The sequence below is a fragment of the Schistocerca nitens genome, chromosome 2, assembly GCF_023898315.1.
Source record: "Schistocerca nitens isolate TAMUIC-IGC-003100 chromosome 2, iqSchNite1.1, whole genome shotgun sequence".
NCBI classification, from domain to species: domain Eukaryota; kingdom Metazoa; phylum Arthropoda; class Insecta; order Orthoptera; family Acrididae; genus Schistocerca; species Schistocerca nitens.
Window position 1 is genome coordinate 837,412,219 of NC_064615.1, and position 23,167 is coordinate 837,435,385.

At 41.9% G+C, this 23,167-nt stretch overlaps 1 protein-coding gene across 2 annotated transcripts in view; it reads left to right on the forward strand.

The window, feature by feature from the left end:
* Positions 1-22,746, forward strand: part of LOC126234667 (glutathione S-transferase D7-like) — a 73,243-nt gene extending 50,497 nt beyond the window's left edge. For both annotated transcript variants that reach the window (XM_049943405.1, XM_049943404.1), the window contains exons 4-6: positions 1,685-1,823; positions 6,665-6,826; positions 22,521-22,746. In XM_049943405.1, the coding sequence (XP_049799362.1) occupies positions 1,685-1,823; positions 6,665-6,826; positions 22,521-22,685 (466 nt within the window). In that variant the 3' untranslated portion in view covers positions 22,686-22,746. The remainder of the gene's footprint in view (positions 1-1,684; positions 1,824-6,664; positions 6,827-22,520) is intronic.
* The last annotated feature ends 421 nt before the right edge of the window (positions 22,747-23,167 follow it).

Sequence of the window (23,167 nt, forward strand, 5' to 3'; positions counted from 1 at the left end):
CAAACACGGATGTGACCATCATGATGCTGTAAGCAGAACCTGGATTCATCCGAAAAAATGACGTTTTGCCATTCGTGCACCCAGGTTCGTCGTTGAGTACACCATCGCAGGCGCTCCTGTGATGCAGCGTCAAGGGTAACCGCAGCCATTGTTTCCGAGCTGATAGTCCATGCTGCTGCAAACGCCGTTGAACTGTTCGTGCAGATGGTTGTTGTCTCGCAAACGTCCCCATCTGTTGATTCAGGGATCAGGACGTGGCTGCACGATCCGTTACAGCCATGCGGATAAGTTGCCTGTCATCTCGACTGCTAGTGATACGAGGCCGTTGGGATCCAGCATAGCGTTCCGTATTACCCTGCTGAACCCACCGATTCCATATTCTGCTAACAGTCTTTGGATCACGACCAACGCGAGCAGAAATGTCGCGATACGATAAACCGCAATCGCGATAGGCTGCAATCCGACCTTTTATCAAAGTCGGAAACGTGATGGTACGCATTTCTCGTCCTTACACCAGACATCACAACAACGTTTCACCAGGCAGCGCCGGTCAACTGCTGTTTGTGTATGAGAAGTCGGTTGGAAACTTTCCTCATGTCAGTGCGTTGTAGGTGTCGCCACCGGCGCCAACCTTTTGTGAGTGCTCTGAAAAGCTAACATTTGCATATCACAGCATCTTCTTCCTGTCGGTTAAATTTCGCGTCTGTAGCACATCATCTTCGTGGTGTAGCAATTTTAATGGCCAGTAGTGTACGTAAGCACGCTGCGAAGAGTATGTCGGATGTGGCATCATCATTTAGATAAACAAACACTGGCAAGTAACAGTATAGAAACCCGTACAGTAACTTGCTTCAGGGGTGCGCAGCGTCCTGTTGTTAGGGTCCTGCGTAAGGAAATGAGCGACATATTTTGAAATTCATAGCATAAGTAAGATCGAGAATGTTAATGGCCTCATGGTCCCAGCAACATGTATACGAATTCATTCGGAAGTTCACAAACGATGTGAGTCTCTGATTGGCTCTCATCGTCTGGGTAGTAGGACGTCATGTTTTGGACACATAAAACTCTGCAGCTGCTGAAAGGCATCATAATGGAAAATTGTTGGGTGTCAGTGGATAACGCTGCAATATTTGTAAATATTAGTCTTGTTTCAACATGCTACAGTGGGCACGAAACGAAATGGATTTCTGTGTGCAGATATTCTGCTTCAACTTAAAGCGCGACTCCAAGAGTTCCATGCGATAGTGAAGATAATAAAGCACTCCAAGTTGGAATCTGTTTCACATCCATTGTAGTTACTACAAGTAGTAGTTCCATGCCCATATGGCTGAAAATCCGCTCTGATAAGTGGGTGCTCCAAGCGAATTCCTTTGTACAGGAATTCAGATCCTTTGTAAATCTCGGAGAAGTTGCATTGACCCTGGAAGGTATTGTGTCAGAATGAGGCACAACTTTAAGTGGTACAACTTTTTACCACATATTTACAACAATAAAAGTATTTTTGAAAAATACTGCTTGTTTTATACTCACCATTGTGTTTATGTGTGGAGCTGCGGCTATACTAGCATTAATTTCAGTAAATTAAACTGCTGCACCTTACAATAATTTTAAACTGTAATATAATTAATAGTTTAATGTACTTGCAGTGTTCGGTATGTGACGTACATTTTTTTTTATGGAACAGCCGTGCAATAGCGATGTACCTAGTTTCCAAATACGCCAAGACCGATTCGCTCTATCCAACTGACCTGCAGAAGCGTGTTCTCGTCGATCAGCGACTGTTCTTTGATCAAGATTTGTACAATAGAATATTGGCTGTGTGTGTAAGTATAAAATTCACAGTAATTTTGAAAGTTTCGCCTTACATTTATTTAGGAGGGAAAACAGCTGTTTCATAAGTAATCAACTCTCTTCCCAATTAAATACATACATCATCATAGTGAAAGATTGACATTGACCGATAATTACTACTATAGATGGTATAGACGCTACAAAACCTCTTGCCTTCCAAAGATGTGGCTCTTCAGTTCAGATGCTAGGAGGTTTCACAGTTTGTATGAAGCATCCGAAACAAAGTGAAGTCGTTTCTCATGTACAAAATCGATAGAAATGAAAGCTATGCTTTCATCCAGTAATGTCCGCCCCGATAACTGAGTGGTCAGCGTGACAGATTGCCGTCCTACGGGCCCGGGTTCGATTCCCGGCTGGGTCGGGGATTTTCTCCGCTTAGGGACTGGGTGTTGTGCTGTCTTCGTCATCATTTCGTCTTTCATCCCCATCCTGCGCGCTGATCACCCAATGTGGCATTGAATACACCAAGGCGGCCGGACCTGCCCCGCCAGGGGCCTCCTGGCCAATGACTCCAAACGCTCATTTCCATTTCATCCAATAATGTTTGAGTAATTCCATACTTCAGACGTTCTGTTATTGGTCTTCAACTTCAGAGATTTTTGTTTTGGTGGCTGTTGCAGTATACAATTTGTTAACCTAATCTATGATACAAAGACTGATGCAATACTGTTCAGGTTTTGCAAAAATTTGCTTTTTCTCTTCTTTCGAAACGATGCACTACCCACATTCCAGAAACGCGTAATCCAGTGATACAGTGAGTCTGCACTATTACAGGTTTCTTAGTAATATTTCTTATGTGTGTATTCTACAACCTTTTACCCATATCACCTTTTAATACACTATCTTTCTTCTAGCCTTAAAGTACCTAACTTGAAGAAAGATGGATATTTTGCATCTATTCACAGATGCTTTGCCGTTAACAAACTTATTATTTGTAGTGTGTAAATAAAATACATCGTAATATATTTCAAATGACGTAAAGATTGAAATGCAGAAAGTTTATACATTTATTATGTCGGTACTTATCTACAGTCTTTTAGATAATGTTTCGAGACACCGAATACAAGACAGCTAACAGAAATTATTGACAATTATTTTGCTCTCTCTCTCTGTCTCTGTCTATCTGTTTGTCTCTCTCTCTAGCTAGTTGCGGAAGCATTTTAATTCAGCAATTATTTTATGATTATGGGTTTTCATTCTGCTCTATCTGAGATCTCAACCACAGCACATGTATCACCGAATTAACATTCAGACGTTGTATGCATTTCTATTATTTTAATAATAACCGACAGTACTTGGTTGCAAACTCTAAAGGAAACACAGAGACAGTAAAAGATTTCGCTTTTACTAATAAAAACAAGGTTTAGAGAAGATTCCGATTACAACCTCGTTCGTACTTTCGTAATAGCCCGAATAATTTGTAGAGAGCGTTACTTAATTTTAGTACTTCCCCTACCTATATCCATCACAATTTTAGTGCTCTCACTAGTGGGAACATTATTTCACCTGCATCTGACCGTAAAATACCCTCCCTTATTCATAACAAAAAATTCAGGTCAACGCACACTGCATATTAGTGACGAAGTTTTGATATGTATAGTCCTCTGAGGTGACATGAGAATCTATTTGATCGATATGGAAATCAATCTTTCACAATTGAACTGAGACTAGGAATACCACCAAACTTGCAGCCTTTTTGAAATATACTGTTTGCGGATATGATTGGGAGTAAAATCCAGTGATATAATATTTTCACAGCTGTTATAGTCAAATAATGGTTTACGAAAGTGTGTACTATTTTCCTCTGTTAGCCACAGACTTCCATCGAATTATTATTTCTCTGTGTCTTCTAAAATGTTATTCATTTTTCGTTTTCATACATATAACCAATATAACTTTTATTAGTGTGAAGTATTCTAAGCAAACTTTGAAGTTTAGACAAATGACACGTTAAAAGTTTCAATGACATTAATGAACGCTTAGCACGAAGGACAGTGAACTGTCCCGGTATGGTCCACCCAATGGCACGTCTATCTTTTTAATTTATGTATTGCATCAAGGGGAAAACAAAATCAACTGGAATTCCTTTTCTGTCCTGATGAGGGAGGTGCAGTACGGCGGTTTTTGCTGTTGTAAGTTGCCACTTCAACATATTTATTTGGATCATCTGACCACTTTCATGTGTTAGCGTCAGCAAAGAGCTTGTTTTCGTAATCATGTAGTCACTTGGTCATCAGTTTCACAGTTGTGACCGAACAACGTGAAAACATTACGTTTTCTCTCAAATATCATTACAGGTTGTGAGGCATGGTGTGCGGGTATAACCTAGAAAACAAGGAACAGTTGAGTCAAAGGAAGACTGATACACTAGCAAAAGTGAAGAGAGTATACAGTTTAAAACAAACAGCTAAACTTATTTGGTGAAGCACTGTGTAAAGAAACGATTGGCAATTTATATACCCAAGTATTCGCAGTTGCAATACTCTCCCAGAGAAGCAGGAATCAGTGTTAGGTCATTATTGATCAAAAGCACGATGAAAATGGTTTAGTACAAATACTTCTATCATGGTGTGAATTATTGTTACTTTTTCTCGTTCCCAAGAATGTCAAAGGTATTTTTAGGACCCACAAGTGGCGATCCAAATATCTCGCACTACGTGGAACAGCGCTGTATAAACCGACACCTGACCCAACTTACGATTTTGGCCGCGCAGAGTGGCCGCGCGGTTTGAGGCGCCATGTCACGGATTTCGCGGCCCCTCCCGTCGGAGGTTTGAGTCCTCCCTCGGGCATGGGTGTGTGTGTTGTTCTTAGCGTAAGTTAGTTTCAGTAGTGTGTAAGTCTAGAGACTGATGACCTCAGCAGTTTGGTCCCTTAGGAATTCACACACATAAGAACATTTTTACGATTTTGTTTGGATGCCAGTTGGTCAAGTGGTTCGAAACAGCGTGTAACAGAGGAATTCTACAGGAGACTTCATGATAGCAGCCGTTTTACGCTCTGGAAATGATCTGTTTCTACTCTTGAGAACCGTAATGCAAACCCCACTGCTTCACCAGGCCGCAAAAATATGTAGTGAAGAGACGCAGACGGGAAGATTCATTCCGAAAACCACTCTGCCCTATCCGTCAAAATGATAATCCAGAAAGCATGCTGGGGAGACAGTTTGATTACAAATCTGAACTCGAATTCGGAAAGGACAAGGAACAAACCTCCATCCAACCACACACACTGAGAATTTCCGAAGTTTTTCTGAAAGAAGCTGAGCTTGCCCTAATTTTTCTCCTAATCACAGTGTGGTGCCTTACACTAATATCGACACTGATGCGAGGCTAAATTTGAATGTTTGTACTTTCAAGAGAGTCGCTACGAAACATAAACAGAAAGACACACAAAGAGTGGCTGGTACGTTTCTCGGATGATTTCTGAGATATCTTAGTTAGTGAAAGGTTTTTCAAGAATCTAAAATTTCTCATCAGTACCATTCTGCCATATACGCTGCCGTCTGTGAAAGTTGGGGAGAATTTTTGACAATATACAGTAGTGCGGAGTAGCATTTATCCTCTCGACTATCTCTAGCTTAGTTTCAGTGAGGAAATGTTGTATGCATACAGATATACTATTTCTTTCAGTTGAAACGAACTCTTGGCTTTAGCATCACATACTGATACCACCGATGTGGCAGTTAGGTTTGTTAAATTCAGTTCGTGTCGTCAGTAATGTTCCCCCGCAGCCCAGCAAATATTAGCTTACTTTCATAACCACGAGGTCTCTTGCTCGAAACCCGTTTGCAGTGCTATTTTTTTTTCATTCCCAGTAATTCTAACACCAGATATGTGTGATACGTGACGAGTCTGTATGATGATGAAGAACCTTTTGTGCATGTAAATTAAGTTGTTTTACAACAGACACACTGAAAAAAAACCGTGCACACGCAAAAATTCGGCTTTGATTGTACCTGCTGTATGTTGCAATAATTATTGTTTTCTGTGGTTCTGTGATCGGCATCAAAATGATTCGTTCAGAGCTCCATAGGTTGCACATTATACATTTCACAAATCTAAATACAATAATATCAGGAAAATATACTGATTTGACTGAAAGCTCTTGCGTATCCCGTTTTTATATCCTATCTCCTTACTAAAAAATGTATATTCCCCTTTTTCCAAAATCAAGATTACGAACTTAATAAATGAATCATTGGATATTGATAATTTGCACAGTCATAATAAATCTACTGTTAGAATTAGATGAGGATGGAAAAAGATATGTACCGGCAGTAAGATTCATCCAGTGGTCTCTCATGTATGAAACTAAGCGCTTACTTGTTTGGCTGCAGACTCCTTGACCGACAGCAATCATACAACGTACATAAGAAAGCCTAAAATTTTCAAACTCGATTTTCTCGAAAACGGTTTAGAGTTGCGTCTCTCTGTTAGTATATGTTGAAGTGCGAGTCGTGCTTTGCACACCCTGTCGGTATGAATGAAAACGCCGAAGGAAAGTTCGTATGGTCCCCTTATTAAAGTAACTGCTGATAATTTGCCAGAAGGAGCTTTAGCTCATATCACCTCAAAGTCATTGAGAAGTACACCACCACTATTACTTACTCTTTCGATTAAAAGACCATGCAACAATATGAGAGATTAGTAGTATCACTTAAAAAGAAACAAACGATTAAAATAATCCCTAGCATTTGTACCTTTCTTGCTGTATAGTGCTGAGTGTTACTCGTTTGAGTTATGTATTCTCTTGAATACCTAAATACAAACAACACTTTAAACACTGTTACGTTTTTCATCCTTTTCTACAGGCACCACTATTCTATGGCAAACTTGTGCCTCAGAGCGACGCCGACAAGATGAGAGATGGTTTAGACACCTTAAGCAGGATGCTGGACGGCAAACAGTGGTTAGCGGGAGACAACGTAACGCTTGCCGATTACGCAGTTGCTGTATCTTTGGCAACGCTAGAGGTAACCATTTCATTTACAACATTATCTTAAATATAAACATAGGCTTCCGCGGCCATTGTGACAGACAATAAAATTTTTCTGGGCTTGTGACCGCTTTGCCACAATGTAAAACTAGCGACGTTTCGGTCACTGTTGCAAGTCACCTTCTTAATCTCTAATGTGAGATACTGCGGTTCTCAATGAAATAGATACTGTATATCGTGTAACAGTCACGTAACTTGTCTTGCTTGCAAAAATACCCTGAAGAAGCTCACTTGCAACAGTGACCGAAACGTCTGTAGTTTTAGATAATGACAACGCGGTTACAAACGCGGAAAAATTTTATTGAACATTACCTTGTTTAAACAGAGGATGATGAAAGATATTACTTGTAACTGGAAAGCTAAATAAATGTGTGAAAGATCTGTTGAAGTTTTAAACTCATGAAAAATTTAACTGACTACCTCTGTCAATATATAACGTGGTTATCTCGTTGTTGTATACATCAGATGTTTAAAAAAGAACTTTACTTATATTGAACAATTAATTTAGTTTCTGTTTATGCAGTATAAATTTATTTTTCGGATCGTTTTTGTAATGATTAAAGTGTCATATGCGACTACTATTTACATTAGGAACGTAAACATTTTGTCACTAGTTTAGAGGTTTAAATATTTATCTATTTAACATGATAAGATAAATCTGACCCTCTGTTACATCCAAGCACGCACTCTACGTATTTTATATTACATTAATTACTATAAGCATGTTATTAGTTACATCTGATATAGAATCTAACATGTTGAAGGAATTGTGACATAAACAGAACAAAATAGGGTTTACATTCGTTTGTGAAAAGAACAGGTATAAAGACAAATTAGAAACTGTTAAATTTCAACTGTGAGCACTAGTGGACAGTATTGAAGGAGGGAGCGACGGAGGAATGTTGTAAAACACAACTGATACAAAAAGAGGATAAGTGACATGACACTGACAAATGAAAACTGAAGGAAATGTAACTCGGGGAACAGGGGAGCAGGTAATTTACCATTTAACAAAGGGAAATTTGCAATATATATTTTTTTAGAAAAAAGTTATAAGATTCACAGACGGAACTCAAGGAAATTTCTGTGTTACGAATGGGTGTAGCCCAGATACTAGATAAGTGAGACCTTGTGTTTCGATAACGACGAGAAGTGAGTCACTAATCTCTTATGCGAGATACTGCGGTTCTCAATGAAGTAGATACTGTATGTCGTGTAACAGTCACGTAACGTGTCCAGATGCAACCGTATAAACGAATCTTGTGAAGACTATCTTGGCTAAATAGATTGATGTTGCCAGATGTACACACAGAAGCCTTAATTTTTGGTACTACCCATCCAGAATTTTCACTAATCATAGTATGGTGGATTACATCGCAATAGTGTACGTTCGGTATGACGAGTGACTGGAAATGTTTACGTTTCACACCCTGAGGAAACGCATTCAGAAATTACCGGGGGACATCGGAAGTTTTACTTCGTGTTATAGTACTTCGTTATTGTTGATCTACTAGTAGATGTCGTAACATTTTAAATAGAACCATTATACAATGTAATTTTCGTAGTATTTTCTACGTTGATTCTCGTATAGTTTGACAGCTGCTAAGCAGTTATGACGAGAACGGACATTAGAGTCTTAGTGAAAAACAGCTACACATTTATTAAACTGGTGTCTGAAAGCTGCTGAATCAGTTATACAGGGCGATTCCGCCATGTTGTTACAAACATTTAGGGCTGATGGAGAAGAGTAAACGCTTCACTTAGAGGTAATCGATCATGATCCGGAAACGACCATTAGCGAAAATCATTCTCATGCCATTGAAAGGGGAATACATGTCCCGTTACTGCTGTTGCTAAGATGGTACGGCGGGTAACTTTACAGGCGTGTACCAGACAAGAAGGAAACAGCCAGTAAATATGGGTTCTAAATTGCATACCTTAAGAGGATTGGGCACCTGTTCAGTAGCGAAGATGAAGAAGTACGGTATGCATTTTAAAATCCATGGAAAGTTGCCTAACCCGCAATCTTAACGACAACAGTAAGGACACATTTATTCCATTGTCAGAGGAATGAAAACGACTTTCGGCTATGTCTTTCGACTTGGTCGTAGTCCGTAACATCATCACGGAATCATCCTGTAGTTGAACTATGCGAATGACGAACAGTATCACTCTATAAAACACCACAGCAGTTCCTAAGCGACGGACCGAATACACAGTCCTGGACAAGAAAGGCCCGCAAAAACTCCGCACGCCCATGAAAGTGCAAGACTGCAGCACGCCCGAGTAATCCGAGACGTTGTTGTTTACTTGGCCTAGACTCAGAGAGCCGTCCACCGCCAAGTTGTTGTTGCTCAGGCCAGAAACACAGCTCTCGCCAGCGTATCGCTATCCATTCCTCTAGGACACCCAGCTCCTCTCTTGCCAGCTAGAAAGCGCCAACTGGAGAAGCAGCAAGGGGGTGACAATGTCGGCGTCATAGATCGGTAGTGGGTTTACCGAAAAAAGGCACAAAAATACGCCCACGAAAATGAAAAATGGTGGGATAAATGCATCTTAAATTTTTTGCAGCGGTAACACATTATTTTATTGTTTACGTGCGAATAGGAGTATTACATTCCAACAAATTACATCCCTTTCACATTTCGCTCCATCTGCGGTTTCAACGCTGTGACTTTCAAATAAATAAGTGACATCTACGAAAACTTCAAAGTAATGCGGCGTTTCTATGCAACATTTTATTTACAGATGAAGCATCGTTTACAAACTTTGGGTAAAAAAAAGGTTCGCAACATACTGAGGTGACAAAATTGATGGGATAATTCACACTATCGCGTCGTACCTTCTCTTGCACGGTGTAGTGCAGAAACCCGACCGCCGGCCGAAGTGGCCGAGCGCTTCTAGGCGCTACAGTCTGGAACCGCGCGACCGCAACGGTCGCAGGTTCGAACCCTGCCTCGGTCATGGATGTGTGTGATGTCCTTAGGTTAGTTAGGTTTAAGTAGTTCTAAGTTCTAGCGGACTGAAGACCTCGGAAGTTAAGTCCCATAGTGCTCAGAACCAATATAGAAACCCGACTTGGCATGGACTCAACAAGTCGCTGGAAGTTCTCTGCAGAAATATTGAGCCGCTAAAGCCGCCCATAATAGCGGATTTGTTGCCAATGCAGGATTTGCCGCACGAACTGATCTGGATTTTGTCCCGTAAATGTTCAAATCAAATGGTTCAAATGGCTCTGAGCACTATGGGACTCAACTGCTGAGGTCATAAGTCCCCTAGAACTTAGAACTACTTAAACCTAACTAACCTAAGGACAACATACACATCCATGCCCGAGGCAGGATTCGAACCTGCAACCGTAGCGGTCGCGCGGTTCCAGACTGTAGCGCCAGAACCGCTCGGCCACCAGCGGCCGGCCGTAAATGTTCGATCGGACTCATGTCGGGTGATGTGGGTAGCCGGATCACATACGCTCGTAGTGTCCAGAATGTTCTCCAAACCAATCGCGACCAACTGCGGCCTGGTAACGTGGCGTCTTGTCATCCATAAAAATCAAATCATTGTTTGGCCTCCAAGTAGTCCAATATAACGATTTCCGGTCGGTTCAGTTGGACCAGACGACCAAGTCCAATCCACGTAAACATAGCTAACGCTATTACGGAGCCACAACCAGCTTTCACAGTGCCTTGTTGACAACTTGGGTCCATGATTTCGAGGAGGCTGCGCCACTAACTGAAATCGCGGCTCATCTCACCAGGCCGCGGTTTTCCAGTCGTCTACGGTCCCACCTGTATGGGCACAAGCTAGAAGAGGCGTTGCAGGCGATGTCGTACTGTCAGCAAAGACACTCGCGTCAATCGTCTGCTGCCATAGCCCATTAACGCCACATTTCGCCGCACTGTTCTGGCGGATATGTTAATTGTATGTCCCACATTGTTTTATGCAGTTGATTCACACTGTGTTACTTGTCTATTAGTACTGCCAACTTCAAGAACGTGCCGCTGCTCTCGATCATGAACTGAAGGCCGTCGGCCGATTCGTTGTCTGTGGTGAGAGATAATGCCAGAAATTTGGTAATCTCGGCACACACTTTACTCTGTGCATCTCTGAATACTGAACTCCCTTCGGACATCCGAAATGAAATGTTACATGCGTCTCTACCTTCAACTATCATCCCACGTTCAAAGTCTTTTAATTCACATCGTGCGGCCATAATCATTCCTACATCTACATCTACATCCATACTCCGCAAGCCACCTGACGGTGTGTGGCGGAGGGTACCCTGAGTACCTCTATCGGTTCTCCCTTCTATTCCAGTCTCGTATTGTTCGTGGAAAGAAGGATTGTCGGTATGCTTCTGTGTGGGCTCTAATCTCTCTGATTTTATCCTCGTGGTCTCTTCGCGAGATATACGTAGGAGGGAGCAATATACTGCTTGACTCCTCGGTGAAGGTATGTTCTCGAAACTTAAACAAAAGCCCGTACCGAGCTACTGAGCGTCTCTCCTACAGAGTCTTCCACTGGAGTTTATCTATCATCTCCGTAATGCTTTCGCGATTACTAAATGATCCTGTAACGAAGCGCGCTGCTCACCGTTGGATCTTCTCTATCTCTTCCATCAACCCTATCTGGTACGGATCCCACACTGCTGAGCAGTATTCAAGCAGTGGGCGAACAAGCGTACTGTAACCTACTTCCTTTGTTTTCGGATTGCATTTCTTTAGGATTCTTCCAGTGAATCTGTCTGGCATCTGCTTTACCGACGATCAACTTTATATGATCATTCCATTTTAAATCACTCCTAATGCGTACTCCCAGATAATTTATGGAATTAGCTTCTTCCACTTACTGACCTGGTATATTGTAGCTAAATGATATGGGATCTTTCTTTGTATGTATTCGTAGCACATTACACTTGTCAACATTGAGATTCAATTGCCATTCCTTGCACCATGCGTCAATTCGTTGCAGATCCTCCTGCATTTCAGTACAATTTTCCATTGTTACAACCTCTCGATATACCACAGCATCATCCGCAAAAATCCTCAGTCAAGTTCCGATGTCATCCACAAGGTCATTTATGTATATTGTGAACAGCAACGGTCCCATGACACTCCCCTGCGGCACACCTGAAATCACTCTTACTTCGGAAGACTTCTCTCCACTGAGAATGACATGCTGCGTTCTGTTATCTAGGAACTCTTCGATCCAATCACACAGTTGGTCTGATACTCCATACGCTCTTACTTTGTTCATTAAACGACTGTGGGGAACTGTATCGAACGCCTTGGGGAAGTCAAGAAACACGGCATCTACCTGGGAACCCGTGTCTATGGCCCTCTGAGTCTCGTGGACGAATAGCGCGAGCTGGGTCTCACACGATCGTCTTTTTCGAAACCCATGCTGATTCCTACAGAGTAGATTTCTAGTTTCCAGAAAAGTCATTATACTCGAACATAATACGTGTTCCACAATTCTACAACTGATCGACGTTAGAGATATAGGTCTATAGTTCTGCACATCTGTTCGACGTCCCTTCTTGAAAACGGGGTGACCTGTGCCCTTTTCCAATCCTTTGGAACGCTACACTCTTCTAGAGACCTACGGTACACCGCTGCAGGAAGGGGGGCAAGTTCCTTCCCGTACTCTGTGTAAAATCGAACTGGTATCCCATCAGGTCCAGCGGCCTTCCTCTTTTGAGCGATTTTAATTCTCTATCCCTGTGTCGTCTATTTCGATATCTACCATTTTGTCATCTGTACGACAATCTAGAGAAGGAACTACAGTGCAGTCTTCCTCTGTGAAACAGCTTTGGAAAAAGGCATTTAGTATTTCGGCCTTTAGTCTGTCATCCTCTGTTTTAGTACCATTTTGGTCACAGAGTGTCTGGACATTTTGTTTTGATCCACCTACCGCTTTGACAGAAGACCTAAATTTCTTAGTATTTCCTGCCGGTAACCTTTTCACATGAATCACCATATTGTTTATTTAGTTATCGTGTCAAAATTACAGATAAAAAAGTGTTGACATAATTTTACACAAAAGAAGACCAAAAATTGGACACTGCAAGTGCATTTGGTGTAGTTTTCATAAAGTCTTGCATTGTGCAGGTGGTTGGTGATGATGAACACTGAAGGAAATGGCTGTTAGTCTGCTCAACGGCACACTGGCAAGGAACCGAGTCCACAGAGAAACCCCAAGTTCGCAGATTGGTCTTGCATCTCGTTGTGTTTGATCGTAATCTATTGAGAGACCTCCATATTGACCACTTCTCCGAATGTCCAGGGGAAAGTTATTTCTTTACAGCTATCCATTCTCCCAAATACCGACATTTCTCCCGCCATCGCGAGATTCCTGCGGCATGTGGATTCTCGATAAGAGTCTCAGTAGTTGTCAAGAAGCTCTTTCTTGATTTCAGTCTAGGATGTGCGGGCTGACAACCATATAGGGGATGGGCTTCCTTCGTTGTGCCCTTACTTTTCTCATATCTCGCAGCTATCTCACGTCTGATTTCAAGAGGAGCTATGCGAGCGAGTCAATGGAGTTTGTCAACAGGAGTAGGTTGCCTCTGAGCACTATGGGACTTAACATCTGTGGTCATCAGTCCCCTAGAACTTAGAACTACTTAAACCTAACTAACCTAAGGACATCACACACATCCATGCCCGAGGCAGGATTCGAACCTGCGACCGCAGTAGTCGCGCGGTTTCGGACTGAGCGCCTGAACCGCTAGACCACCGCGGCCGGCAACAGGAGTAGGTCTGGAGCAACCCGTGATAATCTGGCAAGACTTATTTAGAGTCACATCTACGTTCCTGGCATGACTGGACTTGTACCATACCGAACATGCATATTCGTCAGTAGAATAACATGGAGCAAGCGCGCTTGAGAGCACAGTGCATGGATTAGCACCCCATGATGTACCTGAGTACAGTTGACAGCTCTTCTAGTGTACTGCCGTTTTATACCTAGCGTTTGCGACACTGCCGCCACCTGTACGTGCGCTTATCGCTATCCCATGACTATTGTCACATCAGTGTATAATCTACTGTTCTGTTGAAACTATACACTGGTTGAGAGAAGTCGACAAACAATTACCTTTTAGTGTCAACTTGTAGCTTCACCCTCGATATGAAAAGATAGTTGTTCAAATGGTTCAAATGGCTCTGAGCACTATGGGACTCAACATCTTAGGTCATAAGTCCCCTAGAACTTAGAACTACTTAAACCTAACTAACCTAAGGACATCACACACACCCATGCCCGAGGCAGGATTCGAACCTGCGACCGTAGCAGTCCCGCGGTTCCGGACTGCAGCGCCAGAACCGCTAGACCACCGCGGCCGGCAGATAGTTGTTTGTCGATTACTCTCAGCCAGTGTGCCTTATGAAGAACCCCATTATCGCCCTCTGTTTTATTAACCCATTTTAATCAGACACAAATATCTACTGATCCTAAGAAATATGCTTCCACAAGCATCTCATTGTACATAAAGAATCCTGTTCGGTACCAAAATGATGATTACCCAGTCCATGTCTGAGAGATATTGAGAGATTTCCTTAACAGAACGTTTGGATGTCATGAGATCGTTCTTTTGGGAGACACAAAATGACATGCACATTTATCACATTTATCACTTCTCGGGTTTTATGTGTGAAGAAAAGTAGAACAAGAGTTCTACTAGAAAATTCCGATGGCTTCCGAAGAGATGAAATGCTGTGTAATACGTCCCTGTAAACTGGTATGTCCAGTAGAAATTCAACATAAGTAGAATATCGGGCCGGTCTTGGTGCAGACAAGCCTCGCATGACGGGTCACCACCCATACCCATCGGGCAATTAATACCAAGTGGTATATTCAAGGTCACTAAGTAACGTGATACGTACGACGTCTACCCGCGCCTATACGGCAATTGTGTGTCATAAAAATTGCTAGGAAATAAAGGTCACTGTGCAGGTTCTAGCTCCTAAATCAAGGGCACCCTCCTTCTCTTCCCCTACCCTTTCTCTCACAACAAATGGTTCAAATGGCTCTGAGCACTATGGACTTAACTTCTGAGGTCATCAGTCCCATAGAACTACTTTAACCTAACTAACCTAAGGACATCACACACATCCATGCCTGAGGCAGAATTCGAACCTGCGACTGTAGCGGTCGCGCGGTTCCAGACTGTAGCGCCTAGAACCGCACGGCCACACCGGCCGGCTCTCTCGCAACAAGATGACTTAAAACGAGTCCCCCTCCCCTCCTTTCATTAGTATTCCAGTTGTGTGAGCTCCGTCATTCAGGGACTGTGTGCCATATTGAGAAAATCAGAGTCACTGTCTCTTGCGCAGAATAAAAGAATAGCATGACTGTCACATTCGAGCGTAAGTAGTAGTCCATCCATCTCTCTCTACCCATTCCTTTACCAAACTGTGTGACAGAAAAATGGTGATAAATATTACATTATTTATGACGGAAGACACTTTGACTTTACAGCGTGTGACTACAAAACAGCAGGAATTTCAAAGTGGTAGAGTGTCCTATTGACTGAATTACTATATTTAATGAAGTTATGGCGTTTTCTATAACCACTACAATGCATGCCCACTTCACATTGCTATTAACAATGTTGTTACATTTTTTGACTGATTCTGCCACACGTTTCAAGATCGTCAGCCAAAGATGCATGTAAATACGGGACTTTCAATGTTTAACAGTTACTACAGTATGAAACTTCAACAAGCAGATTGATATACCACATTTAACAATTAGTACAGTGTGCTATTTTAACAAATACATCAATATCCCATGTTAAACAATTTGCACACTGCAACAAATACTACCATGCTATGTATGGAGTTTACCAAACGTGACACTAAGATTACAACTGGCTTCGAACATTGGTGAGACATTACAGCAGTGACGTTCCCACACACAACACGCCGTTAAATATACACTGTAAGCAGATACCCCTACCAACAGAGAATAGGAAGAGGATAGACATGCATTTTATGTATGAAAACAGACTAAAAAACTGCGAGTATGAGTCCTACACAATGTAAAGAACACAATGGCGGGAAAGTCGGAATCTCATGCAAAAAAAAAAAAAAAAAAGTTCAAATGTGTGTGAAATCTTATGGGACTTAGCTGCTAAGGTCATCATTCCCTAAGCTTACACAGTATTTAACCTAAATTATCCAAAGGACAAACATACACACCCATGCCCGAGGGAGGACTCGAACCTACGCCGCGACCAGCCGCACAGTGCATGACTGCAACGCGTAAGACCGCTCGGCTAATCCCCCGCGGCAATCTCGTGCAACACGTCGCAGAAACCACCGGCAAAACCCTAGCCTGTGTTCATAGTCCGCCACAGGATTTAGGTCTTGGACAGGGTGGAAACTAAATGCATGCTGGCCGTCATCCGCCAAAACCTCCCAGACTAGCCGATGAGTGACCCCACTGTCGTGTCCAACCGCTCGAGTACTTGTAGTTGCTTCCTCAAAGCGCTCGAGAACAGGCTCTTCAAATGAAGCATCCCCTCGTGTTCGAGGTCTTCCATCACCATGATATCCCGCTAACTAGCCTGTTTCGCCTAGTCGCCGGTGAATTGCTGTAAACGTTTGTGGGTGTGGGTGGCGTCTTGCTGGATACAACCGTCGAGCCTCGTGCACATTACCGTCGGTTAGTCCATAAACGAAAAACATATCTCGTTGTCTTTCAAACGAATACTGTTCCGCCATGCTTACTGTATGACTAATTCGCAGGTGACATGTATGTGCTCCGAAGCGAAGCTTACGTGTCAATGCCTCTGACGCGAGTTGGAGACAGACAGCAAGACCGACTCGTGTGCGTATCACGTTGGGGCAGTGACGGGGCAAGGGACGTTTGTACGTGTGAAGCGACGAACGTAGCGCTGCCCGTCAACCAACGAACGCAACAGGGCAATACTACGGCCAATCGGAGCGAGAGAGTCAGAGAATCGAGAATGGCCCCTCAGGTGCCCTCTGTTGAAGATTTCACTAACCGTCACAAATTCTCCCACACATGATAGATAACAGTCCCTCCCCTAAGACCGCGAAACAATGTGGGACGTGTCCCCCGCACAGCACTTTCTCGCTCTCTGGCAGTGAAAACGCGATAGCGGCCGGCCGAGGAAGCCAGCAGTGCCCTCGTTTACGGTTATCACTCGCTCGCTAGCGGAAGCAGAGGAGCCCGATAACACAGACAGATAAATGCCTGAACATGAAGAACTCAGCACAGGAGGAAAAAGCAAGCTTTACAGAAGACTCTGATATTTTTTATTAAATGTCTTTCTGATCCCTGAGAATATTTCTAGTAATGTGTCGTTGTTAATATTCAGTTGACACACCACTGTCACTAGCAAAGTTCTCCATTACAGAAACATTTTTTAAAAGTCGTCAGTGCTAAAAATGCTCTGGGACACTAGCAATGACAGTTATACGAAGAGTTGATTGATGATGACGGCCTCACCGCCACTAAAAACAGTGATGGAATAATTAAATTTCTTTATCTAAAATGCCAATGAAATGACAATCTTTAACAAGGAGCTGTGTATATCTGCAAAAGCTATCCTACCAAACTCAATCTGTAACAGCTATTTTAATTTAGGTAACAGAAGACTACTCTACAGGAATGGGTACTGATTCCATTAGCGCCAGTCTCTGTTGTTTCACCTAAAGCTAGTAGATTGTGACGTGCAGGATACCTAGTTGCTTTTCTTGTGGAGAGTCTTCAATTCAAAAATACATATTTATGGAAAAGCCTGTAGTGCATTGCCATCAGCCTCTATCTATTAATTACTAAATGTTAATACTATTACAAGATTATACTGTTTCTGATATGTACCTGTTTGTTTTAAAACTGTGTATTACACTTCTTGATTCTGCTTCGTTCAAATAGGTGCTTTCTGATATACTTCGTGATCTTATGTAGTCCTCCTACGAAATTGTCTATGTCCTTCATGTCCGAAGTCTTATTTAAACTAAAGTGCGTATAACCAGAGTGAAATTTTTACTCTTCAGTGGAGTGTGCGCTGAAATGAAACTTCCTGGCAGATTAAAATTTTATGACAGACCGAGACTCGAACTGGGGACCAATTGCTTTTAGCGGCCAAGTTCTCTACCATCTTATTTTTCTTTAATCTCACTTTGTTCGTTAGTGGTGGTTGTATCAGTTCGGGGCGGACGCCCCATGATGCTTGTTCAAGTCCATCGTTCTTCCATTAACTCAGTTGTTTGTTGCAAAGGGCGGCTAACCCTCTGATCCAACACGCTGAGCTACCGTGCCGGCGTCATCTGAGCTACCCAAACACGACTCACGATCCCTCCTCACAGCTTTTCTTCCGCCATGACCTGGTCTCCTACCTTCCAAACTTCACAGAAGCTCTCCTGCGAGGTCTCGTGTTCGAGTCTCGGTCCGGCACACGGCCAGGAAGTTTCAAAGTGCAAATAGTAAACAGCATTGAACCCATTATTTTTACGCAATTGCGCCAACGTTTTATCATTCTTCCCCGAATCAATTAATTTTGTGTCAGAATCATTCATTGTACCGATGACCACGTTGTCTGAGGCGTTATACCATAAGGATTATCGAGTATACACATCCAGACGCATTGACTCCGTCCGGCTTGCATCTTATTGCTTCCCATGGAGTGTAGTGTTCCACTTTTCCGAGACACGTTCGATAACAAGTTCGCTACTGATTATGCCAGTCAAATGGAAACTATATCCAGAGTCCTGTTTGACAGGTCTTCATTCCCAGTTATTACGTACTACTATACTTACCTCATAGATTAAACTTCACAGCAGCAGCAGAGGTGGCCTTTAAATCTCATCTGAAATTGGTTGTCGATTATAATTACTTTTTGTCCCAAGTTTTTCATGAATTACTAACATTAAAAAGACATCAATAGTTCTTTTAGTTTGCATCTGTATAGCATGTGAGAGACCATCAGTGCAAAGTGACCGCTAGTCATTTTAACACTACTGCTTACATACTGTGCCCTTCTAAATGGCTGATTTAAAAGTGCGTTACCGTTCCTTAAGCAGTTTATTTCCGAATATTATAAATGCCTTTACCGTGGTGAAGCGACCCTTTCCGCTCCAGTTCTGTACACCGATAGGCATTCTGTTAACTTGCTGAAGAAGAATGCAGCTTTGTTGCTGAACAGCTATTGTTATTCACATGCAAAACATGGAATTAGAAAGCCCCAGTTTTTAAACTAACTGAAAGGCTGTGTCACAAAAAGAACTAAAAAATAAAAAACAAACAAGCACTGTCTAGAATCTGGACAGTGCACAGAGCGAAGTAGTCTTCTTAACGGAACGTCGACACAGCGTGACTTTTAGACAGAGCTGCTTTGGGTTAGCGAAGCGGAATATCACTATGGTGAAGCACGACTTCTGTTCAGGATTACATTGGTTTTTCCGTGTAATATTAATAGCAGAGTATGGACTGAGGCTCGAACTAGGAACTGTAAACCGTATCATATCTACTGAGACCAAATTCTTTTAGTGATCTAGCAGAGAGTCGTCGGGCAACGCATTGTTGTCAATGAGCGGTGATTCATTGATTTTATGTGCGGTCTTAGTTAATGATTAGAGAACTTTGTGTTGGTCACGTAGAACACTAATAAATATGAAACAGAAAATTAATGTAGACTGAAAATAAAACAGGGACAAACACGATGAACGTAACCATATCAATTAGTGATATGGATGAAGAGAGATGCGAGGCTATTTAAGTATGAGGGGGGTTGAATAAGTAATGCAACACACTTTTTTCTGAAAGCAGGTTGGGTTTACTCAGGATTTCAGTACACCGTATTATTCCACATTCATCTCGCTACAAAACCCTATTTTTCAACTTCATCTCCGTTCAAGGCGACACCCTCACGCCACCTTACTGGTAGGTACCGTATGGCAGCATGGTACCCTCCCTCTTCTGGTCGAAGTCTTGATGCATCAACAACCTCACCATTATCGACGTACTGCTTCCTGCAGAATGCACACTTCATTGGGCCTAACAGATGGAAGTCGGAAGGTGCGAGATCTGGGCTATAGGGCTGATGAGGAAGAACAGTCGCATGAAGTTTTGAGAACTATTGTAGGATCCGTAGACCTGTGTGAAGCCTTGTATTGTCATGGAGAAGGTGAAGTTCGTTTGAATTTTTGTGGCGACGAAGTCCTTTCTTCAGTTTCTTGAGGGTGGCACAGTACACTTCAGAGTGATGGTTGCACCATGGAGGAGAACATTAAAAACAGAATAACCCCTTCAGAGTCCCAGAAGACCTTCGTCATGACTCCACCTGTTGAGAATGCGGCTTTGAACTTTTTCTTTGGAGGACAGATGGTGCGGCGCCACTCCATGGATTGCGTTTTGTTTCCGGTCCGAAATGCTGAACCCATGCTTCATCACTAGTGACCATATGTAAGTGTGCAGGCTTTCGTGGCAGTTGTCACTGAAGTTAAAATCTTCTGGATTATTTGGCCGCGTTACGTTTCTACTAAAGTGATCGACGTTTCGACCCCTCTGCTGGGATCTTCCTCAGGATCTTTTGGTGTCCACTACTGCTAGAAAACTATCCGAGACGAGTGTTGCGTCCTTATAAAGGGGGAGTTTTTTGGCGTTTGTGATGAAGTAGAGATAGTATTGGTTAAAATTCATATGGCTACCATTGGTGGGCCATAGTCATAGGCTAATGCAGAAGAAGGGGCGTTGGTAGCTCATCTCCTGTGGATACCATTGGCGGTCATCGTCATTGGACAGAAAGACACTATTCCACACTTATGCTGGAGAAGGGTTATTGGTTGGAATGCCTGCTACCGCTATTGGTTGGTCGTCATCAGTGGCTAGATTCGAAACTGACAGAGAAAGAGAGGAGGAATGTTTACCCAAAATATTATTGTCCGCCGAGGTGACTTGTTTACACCAAAAGATTCTGAGGAAGATCCCAGCAGAGGGGTCGAAAAGTCGAACATTTTAGAAGAAACATGACGTGACCTAACAACCCAGAAGAATTTAACTTCACTAGTGACGATGTTCGACAAAAAATTGTCGCGATCAGCCCCGTAAGGCGCATTTAATTGCGCATAGATGACCTGCCGTTGGTCTTTATAGTCTTCTGTTAGCCAACAAGGAACTTACCAGGCACTACCATCAAAGACGTCCAGCTGTGCAGCGAGATGTTTGTGATCCGTCGATCACCTCGAATGAGAGAGTCCGCAAAATCCAGAATAGCAGGAGTCATGGCTGTGTGTGGCCAGTTGGCACTTGACAGATCGGTAAGGTATGTGCGACCTTGTTGTCTTGACGACAGAGGCAACGTCCAACGACTCACCGTGCTTTTGTTCACTCCCAGGTATCCGTAAACATTCTGCAAGCGCCATTGAATATCTGCGAAGCTCTGGTTTCCTGCCAAAAGAAAGTCAATGACCCCTCTCTGTTTGGGATGCACCTTCTCAACAATCATTTTGACGGCTACGCATACTACCGTCACCTATCGGAACTTCTAGAATCTACAAGGGCTGATGCTCGAGTATTCGGCTTCGTTCGAGAACACATCATTGCTTTCCTTATTGAATGCCCGTCATAATTTCTATTAGAATTGGGTAAAGTTACTAGTAGCGTGTTACTAACAAAAGATCATAGTGATTTTGAATTAAATTATCGTGATGAACAGAGTGGATTAACCATAGTGAAAACGGTATTGTAACAGCAGTGACGCCTGCGGGCTTTAAGTGTTACGGTTGAAATTCTTGTGTTGCAATGGCGGATGGGATTTGCGCTTGTTCGCAAGCAACACCTGTCATTTTCTGGAACATCTACAGCTTTCTTCCAGATGGTGCTAATATCTATATCTTACGGTGCATGGTGGCCATTCAAGTGGAACGAACGATTGTTGGTAAAAACTCTGTATTACTCCTAAGAGCACCCATCATTTTTAAGAAGGCCAAGGAACTGTTTAACAATCTAAACGACAGACTATCAACTTTTAAGCAATCGTTATATTTCTGCTACAAAAATAGTAGTGTCACTTACAGCAGAGAAACACCAGTTATTTTGTTAAACGGGTTCACAGAAAGTTTTTAAAAAAATTTGAATTTTTCTTCAGTACAGAGGCAACAGAATAAATTATAACATCAACTGTTTTCTGTTTCTGTAAGAATGATTACTTCCTTCAGATATGTGTCAAATCATTTAGTGTTTTTGATTAAATCCCACAAACGACAAAGATTCCCATTAATGCCATCTCTCAATGAACTTTTCTGAGCTGTGTAATAATTTACAGCCTTTCCTCGTGTTGCTTTTATCTTACTTCCTGAATAAAGTTATAACTAAGTCACAGCTTCATCAGTAGACAAGAAATGTGGATGAATATTAACCATTTTATAACAATTAAGTGAGTTTGAAGTAACTTTCGCAGTAATTATAGTTGTAGTAAGTCATAAAACCTCCAGTACACTGATAATTTACCTCTTCAGTACAGTAAGGTACCACTAGTTCTTTAATACCAATATCAATTACAACTTATATTTTGTCTTTTGTTTGTGAATAAATCACTTAATTACAATTTTATTTGAATATTATGTTATTGATTTTTGGTATTGGGGTGTATGAAATTACCATGTGTTGGTCAAAAATCCATTTATGTTATGTTTCAGTACAATCCAGAATTTGCTATTGATGCTGCTAAGCACCCTAACATCACCCAGTGGATTTCTCGTCTTGAAGAGTCTTCTCACATGTACAGAGAGCATATAGAACAGTTCTTTGAGACAGTAAGAAAAACAGCCGAAGAAGAAAAGAAGAAAGCTCAACAGAAATAAATATATGGACTACTATTTTCATAACATTTTGTGATAAATATTTCATTTATTAATAACTTAATTACCTTATCCTAGATACTTATTAACACCTAAATTTTACAATATACACATTAATAAAATCGAAAAACTATACAATATACACATTAATAAAATCGAAATTTTTTTAATATGTAAAACAAAATGAGTTTGAGACTGAAGAGAAGAAAGTAGATATTTAATAATTTTCATTGTCGATATATTCATAGTAGTAACTTCTACGAAAGCTCTCGATTAATGCACTGTCACTCGGTGCGGAGTGATACTATTACTTACTTATAAATTCATTAGTTTCCTTCCGTTTGACTATTGCTCATACTATTGGCACTGGAATAGTAAGTGGATATTAAGTACAAGTAATCACAATGTGAGAGCAATACACGCAAAGATGGAAAGGAAGTTTGGGAAAATTGTTGTAAATGAAATATATCTTCAAATAGTATATG